Source organism: Chlorocebus sabaeus, chromosome 2 (genome assembly GCF_047675955.1).
Source record: "Chlorocebus sabaeus isolate Y175 chromosome 2, mChlSab1.0.hap1, whole genome shotgun sequence".
NCBI classification, from domain to species: domain Eukaryota; kingdom Metazoa; phylum Chordata; class Mammalia; order Primates; family Cercopithecidae; genus Chlorocebus; species Chlorocebus sabaeus.
The window spans coordinates 67,299,622-67,319,800 of record NC_132905.1 but is presented as its reverse complement, the minus strand read 5'-3'; the positions used below and the strand labels follow the sequence as shown (position 1 = coordinate 67,319,800).

Genomic DNA, 20,179 nt, shown 5'->3' with positions numbered 1-20,179 from the left:
GGGGCGGAGGTTGCAGTGAGCCGAGATCGCACCATTGCACTCCAGCCTGGGCAACAGGGTGAGATTCTGTCTCAAAAAAAAAAAAAAAAAAAAAAAAGTCATCTTTATCCAGGTGTAGTGGCATGTGTCTTTAGTCCCAGCTGTTCAGGAGACTGAGGCAGGAAGATTAATTTTTTCAAATTATATTTACATTTAAACTAGCTTTTGATTTAGCTGGGCATGGTGGCATGTGCCTGTAGTCCCAGTTACTCAGGAGGCTGAGGCAGGAGGATTGCCTGAGCCCAGGAGGTCAAGGATGCAGTGAGCCATAATCATATGCCACTTCACTCCAGCCTGATGACACAGCGAGACCCTGTCTCAAAAAAAAAAAAAAAAAAATTTAGCCAGGTATGGTGGTGCACATCTGTAGTCCCAGCTACTCAAGGGCTAAGGCAGGAGGATGCCTTGAGCACAGGACTTTGATGCTGCAGTGAACTATTATCACACCACTGCACTTCAGCCTAGGCCACAGAACCTGACCTTGTCTCCTTAAAAAGAAGGAAAAAAAACAAAGAAAAAGGCCAGGTGAAGTGGCTCACACCTGGAATCCCAGCACTTTGGGAGGCTGAGGCGGGTAGATCACTTGAGGCCAGGAGTTTGAGACCAGCATGGCCAACGTGGCAAAACCCAATCTCTACTGAAAATACAGAAATTAGCTGGGCATGGTGGCACACACCTGTAGTCCCAGCTACTCAGGAGGCTGAGGCAAGAGAATCACTTGAACCTGGGAGGCAGAGGTTGCAGTGAGCCAAGATCACACCACTGCATGCCAGCCTAGGTGACAAAGCAAGACTCTGTCTCAAAAAAAAAAAAAAAAAAAAAAAAATTGCACAGGGATATATATATGGAGAAAGTACATGCAGAAAAACATTAACAATTGTTGAATTTAAGTGAAGGATATTTCATTTTGAAATTTTTCAAAATAAAAATTGGGAGAAAATGAAAGAAAGGAAAAACATTTCTTCTACTCTCATCATCAAATGGGACACTTAAAAAATCGTTGTTTTATTATTATAGAAATTTACAAAGCCACGTACCTGTCACTTAGCTTCAACAGTTATCAACACATGGCAGTTTTGCCTCATCTCCTCATCTACCCACTCATGTCAAACACTGGACTATTTTGAAGCAGATCCTAGACATAATTTTGCTTGTAAATATTTCAGGACCGTTCTCTTTTTTTTTTTTTTTTGGAGATAGTGTCACTCTGTCACCCAGGTGGGAGTGCAGTGGCGCCATCTCGGCTCACTGCAACCTCCACCTCCAGGGTTCAAGCAATTCTCCTGCCTCAGCCTCCTGAGTAGTTGGGACCACAGGCATGCGCCGCCATGCCCAGCTAATTTTTGTATTTTTGGTAGAGGCAGGGTTTTGCCATGTTGGCCAGGCTGGTCTCGAGCTCCTGACCTCAGGTGATCCACCTGCCTCGGCCTCCCAAATTGCTGGGATCACAGATGTGAGCCACAGTGCCTAACCACCATTCTCTTTTAAAGACAAAATAAAACATGTCAACAATAAATCCATACACCTTTATGTACGCATCACCCAGCTCAGCAGTCATCAACTCCAATGCAGTCTTATTTCTCTCTATCCTTCCCCACGCTCCGGATTACCTGGAATTAAATCCAAGTCATTGACAGGAACTTTTATTTTTGAGACAGAGTCTCACTCTTGTTGCCCAGGCTTGAGTGCAATGGTGCAATCTTGGCTCACTGCAACCTCCACTTTCCAGGCTCAAGCAATTCTCCTGCCTCAGTCTCCTGAGTAGCTGGGATTACAGGTGCCCGCACCCAGCTAATTTATTTTGTATTGTTAGTAGAGACGGGGTTTCACCATGTTGGACAGGCTGGTCTCAAACTCCTGACCTCAAGTGATCCGCCCGCCTCAGCCTCTCAAAGTGCTGGGATTGCAGGCATGAGCCACTGTGACTGGTCAACTGGAACAGTTTTAAAAGGTTTTTTCACTTAAGTATTTTAAAAAATTTTCTCATATTGCCAAAATAATAATGTACCTGCCTGTTAAGATCATTTCAGTAGAATAGCACTATGTAATTCTTTAACTCTGTGTTTTTATTTTAATGTAACTGAAATGTCATCAAATTGGCAGATAACATTTTTCTGGAGATTTTATACTCTACTGATCCCAAATTGAAAGACGCACGAGAGATTTTAAAACAAATTGAATACCGTAATCTATTCAAGTATGTGGGTGAGACCCAGCCAACGGAACAAGTAAAGATTAAAAAGGTGAGTTATCAGGCATCTTTCCATTAGTGAAAGGTTACCTCTGTCCTCCAAGAGGAAACCACTAACCTATCATGATACTATGACTCTGTACTAAGTGCTTTACATTTACTCTCATTTAATCTTTACAGCAGTGCAGGGGTCTTAGGCCTGTTTTACAGATGGAGAAACTGAGGCTTCACTGAGATTAAATAACTTGCTCATGAAAGCATATTTAGCCAGGATTCAAAAGCCAGGTCTAACTTAACTCCAAATCTTTGCTCTCATCCAGGAAGTGAGAGTGGGTCTCTAATTTTGGCTAGATTCAAGCATGGGAAAATGAATATAAGGGAAAGGGACCTCCAAAGAAAGTGCCTGCATGGGCTTCATTGAGGCTGTGGTGACCTGTTGTAATGACTTGGTTCCTTCACAGGATATCAGTCTCCCAGATGGCACACACCTGTCTTCTTTAACTCAAAATATCTATTTTCACCTCCTACTTGTTGAAGAGTTTTCTCTTTGCCAGAAAGCTATAACACAAGTCATACTTATAACCACATCCTACCTCAATAATTTCTTGGGTTATACTTCCTGTTGTTGTACTAATAGGTTAATGCCACTTTTTTTTTTTTCAAAATGTGAATTTTTTTTTTTTTTTTTTTGACAGAGTCTCACTTTGTCACCCAGGCTAGAGTGCAGTAGTGTGATCTCAGCTCACTGTACCCCCCACCTCCTGGATTCAAGCAATTCTGCCTCAGCCTCCTGAGTAGCTGGGATTATAGGCACCCGTCACCATGCCCAGCTAATTTTTGTATTTTTAGTAGAGACGGGGTTCCACCCCGTCTGGTCTTGAACTCCTGACCTCATGATCCGCCCACCTCGGCCTCCCAAAGTGCTTGGATTATAGGCGTGAGCCACTATGCCTGGCCACTTTTCACAATTTTTTATAAAAATTGCTCTATTTGTTTAATGGGTGACATTGGTAGGAGCTATATTTGTTTTTGGTTTTTTTTTGTTTTTTTTTTTTTTTTTTTGAGACGGAGTCTCGCTCTGTCGCCCAGGCTGGAGTGCAGTGGCCGGATCTCGGTTCACTGCAAGCTCCGCCTCCCGGGTTTGCGCCATTCTCCTGCCTCAGCCTCCCGAGTAGCTGGGACTACAGGCGCCCGCCACCTCGCCCGGCTAGTTTTTTGTATTTTTTAGTAGAGACGGGGTTTCACTGTGTTAGCCAGGATGGTCTCGATCTCCTGACCTCATGATCCGCCCGTCTTGGCCTCCCAAAGTGCTGGGATTACAGGCTTGAGCCACCGCGCCCGGCCAGGAGCTATATTTGTTAAGGATATCTCTAATCATTTTTCTTAGTTAGGTGCCATTTTCTTAAAGAGAACCTGTTTGTGGCATAAAGGCTTAATGATGAAAAATGGATTCCAACATGGGGAGTCTTGTGTTTTCCAGGAGGACTATGAATCTCTTCCAAAAGAGGTTGCCGCTGCTAAACCCAGAGAATTGCTGGAAGTAAAACTGGAGGCTGAAGATTTTATAGTGGATGTAAGTAATTAGTCCAGTAATAAACTGAGTGAATAATTTTTTAAAGATAAAGCACTCACCATTATAAAAGTAGTACGTGTTCATTATAATTACTTAGAAAAATGCAGAAAGATAAAAGGAAGTCATCTGTGCCCTTACAAAGAGAACCAATATTATTAACCACAAAAAAATTTTATTTGTGATATTTTGCCATTATTTTTAATATAATTGTGGTCATGTGATTACATTGTTTATATTAAAAATTTTTAATTACACAAGTAACACATTTTAATTTATTTTTTTTGTTGTTGCCTGCATACAAACACAGAGGAAAAAGTTGTAGGACCAGGCACTGTGGCTCACGCCTATAATCCCAGCACTTTGGGAGGCCAAGGTGGGTGGATCACCTGAGTCAGGAGTTCGAAACCAGCCTGGCCAACAAGGCAAAACCCCGTTTCTAGTGAAAATACAAAAAAATTAGCCGGGCTTGGTGGCTCACGCCTATAGTCCCAGCTACTCGGGAGGCTGAGGCAGGAGGATTGCTTGAACCCAGGAGGCAGAGGTTGCAGCGAGCCGAGATCACACCACTGCACTCCAGCCTGAGCAGCAGAGTAAGACTCTGTCTCCAATAGAAAAAGAAAAAGAAAAAAAAAAGAGCTGGGCACAGTGGCTCATGACTGTAATCCTAGCACTTCGGGAAGCTGAGGCGGGTTGATCACAAAGTCAGGAGATTGAGACCATCCTGGCCAACATGGTGAAACCCCCATCGCTACTAAAAATACAAAAATTAGCTGGGTGTGGTGGTATGTGTCTGTAGTCCCAGCTACTCAGGAGGCTGAGGCAGGAGAATCACTTGAACCCGGGAGGTGGAGGTTGCAGTGAGCCGATACTGCGCCACTGCACTCCAGCCTGGACGACAGAGCTAGACAGCACTGCACCTCAGGCCAATAGTCTCAGCAGATTACACCCTGGACCTTATCAACATTCAAAACTGCCCTCCCTGTAAAATCACTAGTTTAAACATACTTTTCTCACAAACCCCTTTCCTCCTCATCCACGTTTTCCTAGCTCATCAGGCCCTCTAGTTTATTGTGTCCTCACTTTCTTCGAGCTTGTCAGCGGCCTTCTATCTTCATTTCTCTCCACATGTAGGCCGGGTGCAATGGCTCACGCCTATAATCCCAGCACCTTGGGAGGCCAAGGAGGGTGAATCACTTGAAGTCAGGAGTTCGAGACCAGCCTGGCCAACACAGTGAAACCCCATCTCTACTAAAAATACAAAAAATTAGCCAGGCGTGGTGGCGCACGCCTATAATCCCAGTTACTTGAGAAGCTGAGGCAGGAGAATCGCTTGAACCCAGGAGGCAGAGGTTGCAGTGAGCTGAGATCACACCACTGCACTCCAGCCTGGGCGACAGAATGAGACTCCATCTCAAAAAAAAAAAAAAAAGTATCTTGGATATTGTGATACAGTAATTCACTCATTTTTCTGCAATTACCCTCAACGTTCTTTTCCTTCTTTGCATCTACCTAGCAGAAGGCCATACAACCTAGATGAATCAAATCTAAACATCTCCACACCTATACCTGGACACATAAATGCTCCTGGATACCATCACCGTACAGGCATATCTATAAATTCCCGGTCACGAAACTAAGCTTGGCCTTATGGCAGGCTTAGTGTGATTCTCCCAGTCTCTAATAATCATTTCAGGCCAGGCACGGTGGCTCACGCCTGCAATCCCAGCACTTTGGGAGGCTGAGGCGGGCAGATCACCTGAAGTCAGGAGTTCGAGACCAGCCTGGCCAAAATGGCAAAACCCCATCTCTACTAAAAATACAAAAATTAGCCAGGGATGGTGGTGGGTGCCTATAATCTCAGCTACTCAAGGAGGCTGAGGCAGGAGAATCACTTGAACCTGGGAGGCGGAGGTTACAGTGATCTTGCCAAGATCCTGCCACTGCACTCCAGCCTGGGCAACAGAGCAAGACCCCCATCTCAAAAAGTAATACTAATAATAATCATCATCATCATTTCAAACTGTCCTCCCTCCTCGCAGAACTCCAACCATGCTTCCCACCTCCAGCTATATTCACCCTCATGAATAACCCAACCTTTGACTCTTATTTCCAAGATAAACTATAGGCCATTAGGTAGCAACTCCTTACACCTTTCTCACCAAAGAAACAAGCCTGCCTCCATCTGCAACTGTATTCAGTATTCCCATTTGTATACTGGGGAAACAGCTTTGTTCTTGTCAAGGGCTTAGGGTAATTCTACTTGTGTTCTAGAGAAGTGTTGTCCCATAGAACTTTCTGCAGTGACAGAGATATTCTTGGTCAGTGCTGTCCCTTTTCATAGCCACTAGCTGCATGCGGCTGTTGAGCACCTGAAATGTGGTTGCTGTAACTGAATAACTTCATTTTTATTGTATTTAGTGTTATTTGTTTATTTTTTAGAGACAGGGTCTCACTCTGTTGCCCAGGCTGGAGTGCAGTGATATAGTCACAGCTCATTATAACCTCAAACTCCTGGGCTCGAGCGATCCTCCCACCTCAGCCTCCTGAGTAGCTAGGACTACAGACACATGCCACCATGCCCAGCTAATTTTTAAATTTTTTGTATAGATAGGGTCTCACTCTGTTGCCCAGGCTGGTCTCAAACTCCTGGCCTCAAGCAATCTTGCTGCCTTAGCCTCCTAAAGTGCTGGGACTACAGGCATGAGCCACTGCACCCAACCAATGTTAGTTTAAACTTTTGTTTATTTTGAGACAGGGTCTCTGTCTGTGTCCCAGGATGAAGTGCAGTGGCATGATCATGGCTTGCTGCAGCAAAACCCCATCTGTACCAAAAACACAAAAATTATCCAGGTGTGGTGGTGCACGCCTATAGTCCCAGCTACTCAGGAGGCCAAGATGGGAAGATCGCTTGAGCCCAGGAGGTGGAGGTTGCAGTGAGCTGATATCGCACCACTGCACTCTAGCCTAGGCGACAGAGCAAGAGCCTGTCTCAAGAAAATCATGAACACCACACTGCTCTTCACCCCTCTCCTCTTTTTCAGGGTCAGACTCATCTTCCCTTACCTTTCTAAGGTACCAAATTCCTCTCCAGGTACTTCTTTCTTGCTGTCTTTTTTTCCTTTATGTTTTTATTTTATGTATTTTTTTAAAGTGACAAATAATAACTGTCCCCTTTTCATGGGGTACATAGTGTATATAAATGTCTGATGATCAGATCAGGGCAGTTAGCATATGCATCATCTAAAACATTTATCATTTCTCTGTGTTGGGGACATTTAATATTTTCCTTCAAGCTATTTAAAACTATGTAATAAGCCGGGCACGGTGGCTCATGCCTGTAATCCCAGCACTTTGGGAGGCCAAGGCAGGTGGATCATGAGGTCAGGAGATCGAGACCTTCCTGGCCAACATGGTGGAACCCTGTCTCTACTAAAATAAAATTTAAAAAATTAGCCAGGTGTGATGGCATGCGCCTGTTGTCCCAGCTACTTGGGAGGCTGAGGCAGGAAAACTGCTTGAACCTGGGAGGCGGAGGTTGCAGTGAGCCGAGATCGAGCCACTGCATTCCAACCTGGCGACAGAGAGACTCCATATCAAAAATAACAAAAAAACTGTGTAATAGGTTACTGTTAACTAGGCCGGCCATGGTGGCTCATGCCTGTAATCACAGCACTTTGGGAGGCCGAGGCAGGTGAATCACTTGAGGCCAGGAGTTTGAGACCAGCCTGGTCAACATGGTGAAACCCCATCTCTACTAAAAATACAAAACTTAGCTGGGTGTGGTGGTGCATGCCTGTAATCCCAGCTACTTAGGAGGCTGAGGCAGGAGAATCACTTGAACCCAGGAGGTGGAGGTTGCAGTGTGCCGAGATTGTGCCACTACAGTCCAATCAGAGCAACAGAGCAAAGCTCTATGTCAAAACAAAGGAAATTACTGTTAACTATAGTCGTAGTCATCCTACAGAACTATAGAACCCTAGAACTTACTCCTCCTATCTAGCTGTAATTTTATTTTCTTTAACATCTTGCCTCCTCTGAACGCCAAACTTCTAAGAGTTGCCTTCTCTTACTTTTTTTTTTTTTTTTTTTTTTTGAGGCAGAGTCTCACTGTGTCGCCCAGGCTGGAGTGCAGTGGCCCAATCTTGGCTCACTGCAACCTCCACCTCCTGGGTTCAAGCGATTCTCCTGCCTCAGCCTCCTGAGTAGCCAGGACTACAGGTGTCTGCCACCACATCCAGCTAATTTTTGTATTTTTAGTTGAGATGGGGTTTCACGACATTGGCCAGGTTGGTCTTGATCTCCTGACCTTGTGATCCACTCGCGTCGACCTCCCAAAGTGCTGGGATCACAGGCATGAGCCATCACGCCTCTTACATTTCTGTTTCTCATTTTCTCCGGAACCTTTTTCTCTGTTGCCATCACTATACTCTCTCCAGGATCTCCAGTGACTTCAGAGTTGCTAAATCCAGGAGATAGTTTCAGTACTCTCTGCCTCTGAGCTGTTTCTTCTGCCTGCAATTCTTTTTCTTCTGCCTGCAATTCTTTTTCTTCCCACCTAAGCCTGTTTGTTTCTTGCTCACTTAGTAAAGTCACTTTCCCGGGAAAATGTTTTCAGTCATTCTCCGGGCACCCTAGGCTACATCAGGTACCCTGTTAGAACATTTCAAAGCACCCTTTGCTTTTCAACTGTGGTTGCATACTTTTATAATTATTTGTTGAACTTCAATCTAGGGCTGCCTGGTTTGTGGGGGCTAGAATTTTCTTTACTTATTTATTTTTGGAGGCAGAGTCTCGCTCTGTTGCCTAGGCTGGAGTGCAGTGGCGCAATCTCAACTCACTGCAACCTCCGCCTGCCAGGTTCAAACAATTCTTGTGCCTCAGCCTCCCAAGTAGCTTGGACCACAGGTACATAACACCATGTCTGGCTAATTTTGTTTTGTTTTGTTTTGTTTTGTATTTTTGGTAGAGACAGTGTTTCACCATGTTGACCAGGATAGTCTCGAACTCCTGGTCTCAAGTGAGCCACTGCGTTCCGTCTGGGATTTTATTTTAAAGTGTCCTTGTTGTACCTCTAGTGTCTACCTGTATCTGTCACATAGCAGGGATTGAGTTTACACCATACTTAGATTGAACACACAAGTACATTTCCCATTCTTCCCCAGATTTCAATACCAAATCCCTAAGAGTGGTCATGAACCAGTTATTTTTATTCCATCACGAGTCACCTTATCAACATTCTTACTTCCGAATCCCCAGAAGGCTCTGTTCTATTTCTTTTTCTTTTCTTTTTTTTTTTTTTTTTTTGTCGGGGGAACACAATCTCACTCTGTTGCCAGGCTGGAGTGTAGTGGTGCAATCTCAGCTCACTGCAACCTCCACCTCCCAGGTTCAAGCAATTCTCCTGCCTCAGTCTCCCGAGTAACTGGGGTTACAGGCGCATGCCACCATGCCCAGTTAATTTTTGTATTTTTAGTAGAGACGGGGTTTCAGTATGTTGGCCAGGCTGGTCTCGAACTCCTGACCTCATGATTTACCTGCCTTGGCCTCCCAAAATGCTGGGATTACAGGCCTGAGCCACCGTGCCCAGCCTCTGTTCCATTTCTTGTTATGCTTCTACAGCCCTGAATTCAGTTCTCCTGGTTGCTATATGATTACTTATGTATTGCTTTTATTTAGGTTATCAACATGGATTATGGAATGCAAGAAAATAATCCAATTGATCATGTTAGCTTCTATTGTAAGACTGACCCCAACAGAGCAATCAGGATTACGAAAAACCAGGTAACTACTTAGGCAAAACAAATATACTGTAATGGCATATAGCAAATCTTTATGGTAAATTAGCATTTTATATGCAAATTAGGTTTTAAGGCATATCTTTACAATTAAAGTGGGTCTGGCACAGTAGCTCATACCTGTAATCCCAGTGCTTTGGGAGGCTGAAGTGGGAGGATCACTTGAGACTGAGAGCTTAAGATCAGCCTGGCCAATAAAGCGAGACCCCATCTCTATAAAAAATAAAAAACTTAGGCATGGTAGCTAATGCCTGTAGTTCCAGCTACTTAGGAGGCTGAGGTGGGAGGATCGCTTCAGCCTGGGAGGTCAAGGCCTCCGTGAGCTGTGATTGTGCCACTGCACTCCAGCCTGGATGACAGGGAGACCTTGTCTCGAAAAAAAAGAAATAGTTAGGAGCCTAGGGACCAGCTGGTATCTCCAATGTGTGAATTCAAGGTGATAGTGAAATCTCTTCATTTTAAAAAGGTTTCACGACTTCTGCCAGAGACATTTGCAGAGCAGCTGATTCGAGTATATTGTAAGAAGATGGACAGAAAGAGTTTGTATGCCGCAAAACAACATTTTGTTCAGTGGTGTGCAGACAGAAATTTCACCAAGCCTCAGGTAGGTGGCCTGTTACTCATAAACTTTGCACAATTTTTTATTTTTAAGTAAAAACCAAAAATAATTCTATCTGCTGAAACGTTCCCATTTAAGTTGTAGTCACTTGGTTATGGTTTTGAAAATAAGGTCTTTCACTTTCTTTCCTTTTAAAATGTCTGAATCTGTGTCAGCCAGTGATTTCTTCCTACAGGAGTTGGGAATGGATACTGTTTAGCATTATTGTCCTAATAATAAAAGATAAAAATGTGAACATGTAAATAATGCTTTCTAATGTTGTTCACCAGTGGCCCTGGAAAGTTGTTCAGTGTCTCCATCTTTCAGAGGTTACCAAAGCTGAGTAGTTAACTTGTTTAACATACAATTGATAGTAGACTTCATGTTTCTAAACCTGGTTACTTCTGTATATTAGTTAACTATTTAAATGATCAAGAATGAGAGTAGAGGGAAAAGGAGCCAAGCCACAGTTGCCAACCCTGTAGAGAATGTTGTTAAAATTGTCTCTTACTGACCTACACATAGTAGGCGTCTGCACAGACAATGTGGCCAGTTGGCATTTATTGACTGAATGAATGAATATAATTGGCAAGCAGGGAAACAGTGCTTTACTGCCTAGTCTGGAACTCTCCCTCACACCTCCCTGTGTGTCAGGTGCTAAAGGGAACAAAGTATAGGGTGAGACATGAAAGCATAGCTCAGGATGTCGGTGCTTTATCAAGTGCCACACGGCATGACCCAGGCAAGATCTCTGAGGATTCAGAGAGTTGGGAGATCTCTGGGAGAAGCCTGGTGAAGGGGCGGGATCTGCTAGATCTAGAAGGCAGGGTTGTTTGGATGAGCAGCAGGGAGAATGAAGGGTATATTTGGCAATGGGAGGAGCATAAATAAAGGCATGAAGCTGGAATGAGCTGAGAGTATTTAGGGGACCATGAGGAGACCTGTCTGTCCAGGGTAGAAAATTATTTTTTTTAATTAATTAATTCATTCATTTTTTTGGGATGGAGTCTTGCTTTGTCACCCAGGCTGCAGTGACAACTGCACTTACTGCAACCTCTGCCTCCCGGGTTCAAGCGATTCCCCTGCCTCAGCCTCCCAAGTAGGCAGGTGCCACAATGCCTGGCTAAATTTTTGAATTTTAGTAGAGACAGGGTTTCATTATGTTAGCCAGGATGGTCTCGATCTCCTGACCTTGTGATCCACCCACCTCGGCCCCCCAAAGTGCTGGGATTACAGGTGGAAGCCACCATGCCCAGCCAGAAAATTCTTACTGTTGAGTGTGGAGAGGTTAAATGGGAAGAGTGGACTGGATTATGGAGAACCTTGGATAATTGGCTAGGAGATTCTTTTCTCCGTACAGTGGGGAGGGGATCACTGAGCACATTCAAGAGTTGCCATGCTCTGTAGGATCTGCCTGAATGTGTGTCAGCTCCAACTAGAGTGAAACCCGAGGGAATAAGAGTAAAATTGTCCCTTGGCATCTGTGGGGAACTGGCTCCAGGACCCCCATAGACCCTACAGATAGAAAAATCCACAGAGGCTCAAGTCCCTTATATAAAATGGTATAGTGTTTGCATATGACCTATGCATATCCTCTTTTATACTTTAAATATCTCTAGATTACTTATAAAACCTACTACAATGTAAATCCTATGTAAATAGTTGTTAATACTGTATTGTTTAGGGAATCATGACAAGAAGAAACTCTGTACATGCTTAGTATAGACACAGGCATCCATTTCTCCCCACCTCACATTTTCTATCTACAGTTGGTTGAAGCTGCCCATGGATGCAGAGGGTCAGCTGTATGTCTCTCCTAGGTACTGTGAAATTAAATCACTGAAACTAAATCACTGAGAACTCCAGCTGCAGATAGACTGGAACTTGGAGAGGCTGGAAACAGAGAGTCAAGAGAGGCTATTAAAGTTTGGCTGTGTCATGATAACTACTATAAATTTGATACATTTACTCACTGAGTGAGTATTTTGCCACGCCCTTGTTAGGTGCCTGGAATAGTACGTAAGATAGAGAGTTCCTAATAACCCATGGATCCCATTCAGGTTGGGGATAACAATCTAGTTGGGGATGATAATAATTATTAATTTTACTCCATAAATTAATAATTATAGGAGCATGGTAAGTACTTTGGGTGTAGGGTGAGTACACAGTCTTAGAGGAGGAAAAACAAGGAGGATTTAACTGGTCTTAGTTGGTCAGGAAAAGCTGATTTAAAGAAGGGCTTATAAACTGAGACCTGAAGGTTGAGTGAGGAGTCATCTGGGTTAAGGGCTGGCAGCAGGAGGTGGCGGTAGGGGAGGGGTTGAGGCATAGACACCACAGGATTAATTCGGAAGATGAGAAAGAATATGGTGCATTTCAGGAAGGAACATAGAGTGTGGAGGTGTCTGGGGCTTTATGCACAGTCCTGTCAGCCAAGAGCAGTAGGGAGCATCGGCACTGAAGGGTTTTAAGCAGGAAAGTGACATATTTGTTTACATTTATAAAATTCACTAGAATTGAAATTAGAATGAGTGGAAATAAAAAAGTTGGCTATATGCTAGGCATGGTGGCTCACATCTATAATCCTAGCACTTTGGGAGGCTGAGGTCGGAGGATTGTTTGAGCCTAGGAGTCTGAGGCTGCAGTGAACTATGATCATACCACTACACTCCAGCCTGGTTGACAGAGCAAGATGCTGTGAGAAAGATAGAAAGAGAGAGAGAGAGAAAGAGAGAGAAAGAGAGAGAGAGAGAAAGAAAGAAAGGAAGGAAGGAGGGAAGGGAAGGGGAGGGGAGGAGAGGGGAGGGAAGGGAAGGGGAGGGGAGGAGAGGGGAGGGAAGGGAAGGGGGAAAGAAAGAGAAAAGAAAAGAAAGAAAGAGGCCGGGTGCGGTGGCTCAAGCCTGTAATCCCAGCACTTTGGGAGGCCGAGACGGGCGGATCACGAGGTCAGGAGATCGAGACCATCCTGGCTAACCCGGTGAAACCCCGTCTCTACTAAAAAAATACAAAAAACTAGCCGGGCGAGGTGGCAGGCGCCTGTAGTCCCAGCTACTCGGGAGGCTGAGGCAGGAGAATGGCGTGAACCCGGGAGGCGGAGCTTGCAGTGAGCAGAGATCCGGCCACTGCACTCCAGCCTGGGCGACAGAGCGAGACTCCGTCTCAAAAAAAAAAAAAAATACAAAAAACTAGCCGGGCGATGTGGCGGGCACCTGTAGTACCAGCTACTCGGGAGGCTGAGGCAGGAGAATGGCGTAAACCCGGGAGGCGGAGCTTGCGGTGAGCTGAGATCCGGCCACTGCACTCCAGCCTGGGCGACAGAGCCAGACTCCGTCTCAAAAAAGAAAGAAAGAAAGAGAGAGAGAGAGAGAGAGAGAGAGAGAGAGAGAGAGAGAGAAAGAGAAGGGAGGGGGGGAGAGAGAGAGAGAAGGAAGGAAGGAAGGAAGGAAGGAAGGAAGGAAGGAAGGAAGGAAGGAAGGAAGGAAGGAAAAAGAAGGGGAGGGGAGGGGAGGGGAGGGGAGGGGAGGGGGGGAGGTGGGGGGGAGGGGAAGGGAAGGGAAGGGAAGGGAAGGGAAATAGAGATGAGGCCGGGTGCGGGGGCTCACGCCTGTAATCCCAGCACTTTGGGAGGCCGAGGCGGGTGGATCACGAGGTCAGGAGATCGAGACCATCCTGGCTAACACGTTGAAACCCCGTCTCTACTCAAAAAAATACAAAAAACTAGCCGGGCGAGGTGGCGGGCGCCTATAGTACCAGCTACTCGGGAGGCTGAGGCAGGAGAATGGCGTTAACCCGGGAGGCGGAGCTTGCAGTGAGCTGAGATCCGGCCACTGCACTCCAGCCTTGGCGACAGAGCCAGACTCCGTCTCAAAAAAAAAAAAAAAAGAAAGAAAGAAACATGGGTAGAAATAGAGATGAGGCCGGGTGCGGGGGCTCACGCCTATAATCCCAGCACTTTGGGAGGCCGAGGCGGGTGGATCACGAGGTCAGGAGATCGAGACCATCCTGGCTAACACGTTGAAACCCCGTCTCTACTCAAAAAAATACAAAAAACTAGCCGGGCGATGTGGCGGGCGCCTGTAGTACCAGCTACTCAGGAGGCTGAGGCAGGAGAATGGCGTTAACCCGGGAGGCGGAGCTTGCAGTGAGCTGAGATCTGGCCACTGCACTCCAGCCTGGGCGACAGAGCCAGACTCCATCTCAATTAAAAAAAAGAAATAGAGATGAGTTTAAAGACAAATAAAATAAAAACTGTCGATTTTGAAATAGACCTTTAAGAACAAGTATCACAGCAATAGAATGACTTTTTTTTTGAGACGGAGTCTCACTCTGTTGCCCAGGCTGGAGTGCAGTAGTATGGTTTCAGCTCACTGCAAGCTCCGCCTCCTGGGTTGAAGTGATTCTCCTGCCTCAGCCTCCTGAGTAGCTGGAACTACAGGCATGCACCACCATGCCCAGCTAATTTTTGTATTTTTAGTAGAGACAGGGTCTCACCATGTTGCCCAGGCTGGTCTTGACCTCCTGACCTCAAGTGATCCACCTGCCTTGGCCTCCCAAAGTGCTAGGATTACAGGTGTGAGCCACCACACCTGGCCTAAATGATTGCCTTTACTGAGATCAGGAGTTCGAGACCATCCTGACCCACATAGTGAAACCCCATCTTTACTAAAAATACAAAAATTAGCCATGGTGGTGCACACCTGTAATCCCAGCTACTTGGGAGGCTGAGGCGGGAGAATCGCTTGAACCCTGGAGGTGGAGGTTGCAGTGAGCTGAAATCATGCCACTGCACTCCAGCATGGGTGACAGAGCAAGATTCCATCTCAAAAACATAATAATGATAAAATTTTAAAATACCGTTTTTAATGGTTCTGTCAAGTCAGATCCAGTGTGGTTCAACGGAAGAAATTTAACATGGGGGATGAGATACAAAAGTTCTGGCAGAGCTAAATGAGTACAGAGGACGGTGATTCAAAAGCAGGAAGCTGCTACCACCTCTAGGATAGGAGAGACCAAGGGAGCAGGTGGGAGTCCCGGAGCTGGGGCCACCTGCAGAAGCTAGAACCACAGAAGAGTCACTGCCACTGCCACTCGTGCCGGAGGAGGTAGGGAGAGAAATAACCTGATTTCTCTGCCCTCTTCTCACCTCATCTCCCACCAGAGAGACCAAACCTAACTGGAAACCAGCAGGCAAGGGAGCTGAGGAATGTAATTTACCGGAGTGGCTCCAGTGAAACAGAGTAGGGAGAGGAAGAGTAAAGAATGGATCTGAGAGCAAACAGGCAGATGAGGAGCATGAATTCTCCTACCAGCATTGTATTCCTGATACAACAGAAGCTCTCCAAGATCCTGCATCCTCTCGTAACCAAAGAGGATCTACACACAAGTTCAGAGCAGTTTAGCATAGACTCAAGTATTAGGAGGCCTTGCTTCTTCTTACCTCTATGGTTTCAGGTCATTGTATTACCTCCCTTTGGATCTCTCCCTTATTTTGGGTGGAGGAGGTCCTTTGGCTGGAGCCTATGCTGATGGGGCCAACGTTAGAGCTTTGATGCAGAGAAAAATTTAAATTCTGCAGGTACATACTGTCTTTTCTCCCCTTCTTTGCCATCTTGTAGACCTGGGCCATTTATCGCAGAGGGGACCAGGTGAGAGAGAACCTAGGGGTTCAGTGCATCCTGTCTTTCTCCTGGGCAAACAGGACAGGGTTTGTGCTCCGTGAAGGTGTGTGAAGGAGGCCATAGAGGTAGGCAGTGGTATGCTGCTTCCGGTCATCTCTGCAGAGGCCAGTGTCTGTTTTCATGAAGGCTCTTCCTGCATAAGACTGTAATGTTTCTAATTGGTCCCAAGCACAGGGCATAGGTAATTTGGAGTTTCCCTGGAGTGAGGACACCTAGAAGCAATCTATATGCAAGATGAGGATGTGCGCACCTGAGACTTTCACTCACAAATAAGATGATGGAAACTGGCTTTTCTCTGTTCTCTGTTTTTCTCTCTCCTTCTAATAGGATGGCGATGTTATAGCCCCACTCATAACACCTCAGAAAAAGGAATGGAACTACAGGACTTCAGTCCAAAGTCCAACTCGCCTCCGAGAAGCATCCAAAAGCAGACTCCAGCTTTTTAAAGATGACCCAAGGTGAATGTCTGTAGTCGGCTATTTACAAACTCCCTCCCCCGCACAATTCATTTAGGGGCTTCACTCATAGAATTCTGCAAAATTATGATAACTCATGCTTTAATTTTGTAGTTTGAATGTACACACATGCTGAAGCTAAGTAATTTTTAATCAAAGAAATAAGATGGTATTAGGCAAATCTTACTATACTATGAAAAGTATTACCTTGCCTATTTTTAATATTAAAGTCTTTCTCCTTCGGTAGTCTATTTTCTTAGAATAACAACACTTTTATCTACTCTGTACTCTCTTTTTTTTCTTTTTTAAAAGACAAGGTTTTGCTCTGTTGCCCAGGCTGGACTCGCACTTTCCTGGGCTCAAGCAACCCTCCTGCCTTAGCCTCCCAAGTAGCTGGGACTATAGGCACGTGCCACCACACCCAGCTTACTCTGAACTTTTATGACGGATGATTGTTTTTTGTTTTTAATGTAGAAATGAGACAAGGGTACAAATTGGAATTAGAAGTTGACATTGTCATAGACAAACATGGCTAAAAACAAAACATCAAATCCTGCCCCGGTGAAGAGTTCCCTGTCACTTCAAGTTTGAGGATAGTCCTCTTCAAGCATAGGTGAAAAACACCTCCCCTCACCCTTTTAGCCCCCTACAAGGTGCCAAGTTGAGGTAAACAGTTGGAGATGATGGCCAGGAGTGGCCTCCAACACACTGGTGAGAGGCCTGATTAGGTTTTGGGGAAGATCTGGGAGCTCAGGCCTCCTCATGAGTGGAGCCTAAAGCCGCCTCTTGTTGGGAGATCCCTACCCCCAGTGACAGAGGAATCCCCCAAACTAGGCTGTGCCTTGACTCGTGGCGGTTCCAGACCTGGGCAGTGCCTTTGTCTCCTGAATACTCACTCCCCCAGTCCAGAGGGCCTTCCCACTGCCCAGCCTGGAGAAAGCCTCCCCTGACCTGCTCTCTGAGTATCCTGGAGAGCTGGCCAGAGGCCGTCACAGGCACCATCCTCAGAGCTCCTCAGACCTGGGACTTTGTTTTTGCTGGTTTGGTGCATTTTGTGTATTTAAGAGCAAACACTAGCCGGGCGTGGCGGCGTGCGCCTGTAGTCCCAGCTACTTGGGAGGCTGAGGTAGGAGAATCGCTTGAACCCGGGAGGCGGAGGTTGCAGTGAGCCAAGATCACGCCATTGCACTCCAGCCTGGGTGACAGAGTGAGACTCTGTCTCCAAAAAAAAAGCAAAAAAAAAAAAAAGTGCAAACACTGCACTGCCTGTGGGGAAATGAGTGACTGCCCAGTGGGTTCCAGGCTCCCCTAGGTAACTTCGTTTTCCCAGCAGTGGAGGGGGCACCACCTTGGTGGGGCAGTGTCCCTGTGCCCAGGGCACACCTTATTCCCAGTTCTATAGCAATTCACCAAGAACAAAGTCTGCAGGGCCAGGTGCGGTGGCTCATGTCTATAATCCCAGCACTTTGGGAGGCCGGGGCGGGCGGATCACAAGGTCAGGAGATAAAGACCATTCTGGCTAACATGGTGAAACCCCGTCTCTACTAAAAATACAAAAAATTAGCCAGGCGTGGTAGTCCCAGCTACTCAGGAGACTGAGGCAGGAGAATGGCATGAACCCGGGAGGCGGAGCTTGCAGTGAGCCGAGATAGAGCCACTGCACTCCAGCCTGGGTGACAGAGCGAGACTCCGTCTCAAAAAAAAAAAAAAAGTCTGCAGTTAGAGCCAAAGCTGGTGGTGGCCAGAGGGTGCTGAAGATGCAGGCTAGTTGGGATAGGAGCCATGAGCCCCGAATGTCTTCCGCTGTGGTGCTCCCCGGACTAAGCCTCCCTGGCACACTGGGAGTGAGGGGCAGCCTGAGCGTGTAGGGGAACTCAGACCACAGGCCAGCAGATTTCCCAGCAGTCTGTCACTAGCCACCGTGTAGCCACATTCTGTTCCGTCCATACTGGGGTGAAGAGTACTTGGAATGTCTGCCATCCTGTATGATCACCCCACCCCCCCACCACCCCCCTCCACTCCATCTATCAGTAGATAATAGGGGTTGGTTACAATTCATAAGAGAATAGTTAAAACCCTTCTCCTCTCATGCCTACCATGGTACTGAGGCAATCTGTTCACATATGGGCTCAGCGACGCACAAGTGAGGTCAGCCATGGCAGTAGGTCATTCCCATTTTAGCCAAGGTGCCTCAGGAATGTCATATTGTGTTAAAATCATTTTATTCCTGTATATCTTACCTTTAAATCATTGTGATTTACTCTGAGATTCTGTAGTCCTAATACTGTGTCACTGTGCTGTCTGTGAAACAACTTGAATGGATTTTGTTTGCATCTTTTGTTACATGTAAGGCAGCTGTACTTTATGTTCTTTGCAACTGTTTTCATTATGATAACTCTGCACCATTTACAAGGTTACATTTTCCTTAAGAAACATCTTGGCCAGGTGAAGTGGCTCACACCTGTAATCCCAGCACGTTGGGATGCCGAGGTGGGCGGATCACTTGAGGTAAAGAGTTCGAGACCAGCCTGGCCAACATGGCGAAACCCAGTCTCTGCTAAAAATACAGAAATTAGCCAGGCGAAATTGTGGTGGTGTGTGCTTGTAATCCCAGCTACTCGGGAGGCCGAGGCAGGAGAATCATTTGAACCGGGGAGGTGGAGTGTGCAGTAAGCCAAGATCGCTACTGCACTCCAGCCTGGGAGTCAAGAACAAAACTCTGTCTCAAACAAAAAAAAAAAGAAGGAAAGAAACATCTTCGCTATTTGTATAAAAATGGAAATTTTAACAGCTTAGCCTCTAGAGAGTTACTGAACATGGTTACCCTGGGAATGTAAATAGAACTGCAAATTAAAATGACTGGCCACTTCAACTGGGTAAGGGAAACAGCTGCAATAAAGCTTCGTGAATGTATCTCCATCTTGAAAGTTGTGTTCCACAAAGCTTTCGACCTCTTTGTCTGAATATGCATATTACTCATTTGCTCCTTTCATACCTTCCTCGTGCAATTAAATAGCAGATTCACAAGAACCTGGCACTGGTGGCAGACAAAAGGGCCTCAACGTTCTGCAGCAGGCCAGAGGAGGAATGATGCTGCTAGAGTCTTTATTAGTTCCAGTGCTCAAGCCTGGGTTTCTAAGGTTTGACAATATTCTGTAAGTTAAAATCATTTCCACACATACAGAGTAGAATCCTGTTTCTGTAAGAATACACACACATACATATTCATGGAACATTGTCTGGAAGGATATACATGAAAATGTTAGAGTTGGGGGGGTTGAATTTTAGGTAATTTTCATTTTTTTTAATGTCTTCTGGTTTTTCTACTATAAACATGAATTCGTTGTAGAACCTCTAAAATGATAATGTTCATGAGGCTGGTTTTCCTCATTCAGTAGCTGGCGGGGAACAGCATAGTGAAAGGTCTTCCCTTTGCCCGGAGGCAGGCACTAGCATGGGAAGGGATGCGGATTTTTCTTAGTTTTCTAAGGTCCTGTTAGCTTAGGGTCTCAGTGCTGCTTGGGTAAGGTGTAAGCATCTTTTAATCCTTCAGTCACCTCTGCAAAACAGCAGTGCCTGCCCCCACCTGTATCTTGGGTTCCCAGGCCACAAGGAGGCTGGCCAGCAGCCTCAGCCAACTCTAGGGCCCTTCAGCATCTGTGTTTCGAACAGCACAGGCTGCTGTGTGTCAGGAAGGCCTTGGTGGCATCGTGAGCAGGGCTGAGTACCTGTTGCCGCAGGGCTGTCAGCTGAGAAGCCAGGCCTCCAATCATGAGCAGAGCTGAGTACCTGTTGCCGCAGGGCCGTCAGCTGAGAAGCCAGGCCTCCAGCTCCTGGACGCAGAACTGCT

The 20,179-nt window shown here is 46.0% G+C and overlaps 1 protein-coding gene across 1 annotated transcript in view; it reads left to right on the top strand.

The window, feature by feature from the left end:
- SAMHD1 (SAM and HD domain containing deoxynucleoside triphosphate triphosphohydrolase 1) overlaps nt 1-16,336 on the top strand; it is a 57,780-nt gene extending 41,444 nt beyond the window's left edge. The window contains 5 exon segments of the mRNA NM_001292080.1: nt 2,143-2,282; nt 3,711-3,803; nt 9,480-9,584; nt 10,065-10,202; nt 16,202-16,336. Coding sequence (NP_001279009.1) covers nt 2,143-2,282; nt 3,711-3,803; nt 9,480-9,584; nt 10,065-10,202; nt 16,202-16,336 — 611 coding nt within the window.
- Nucleotides 16,337-20,179: the final 3,843 nt, after the last annotated feature.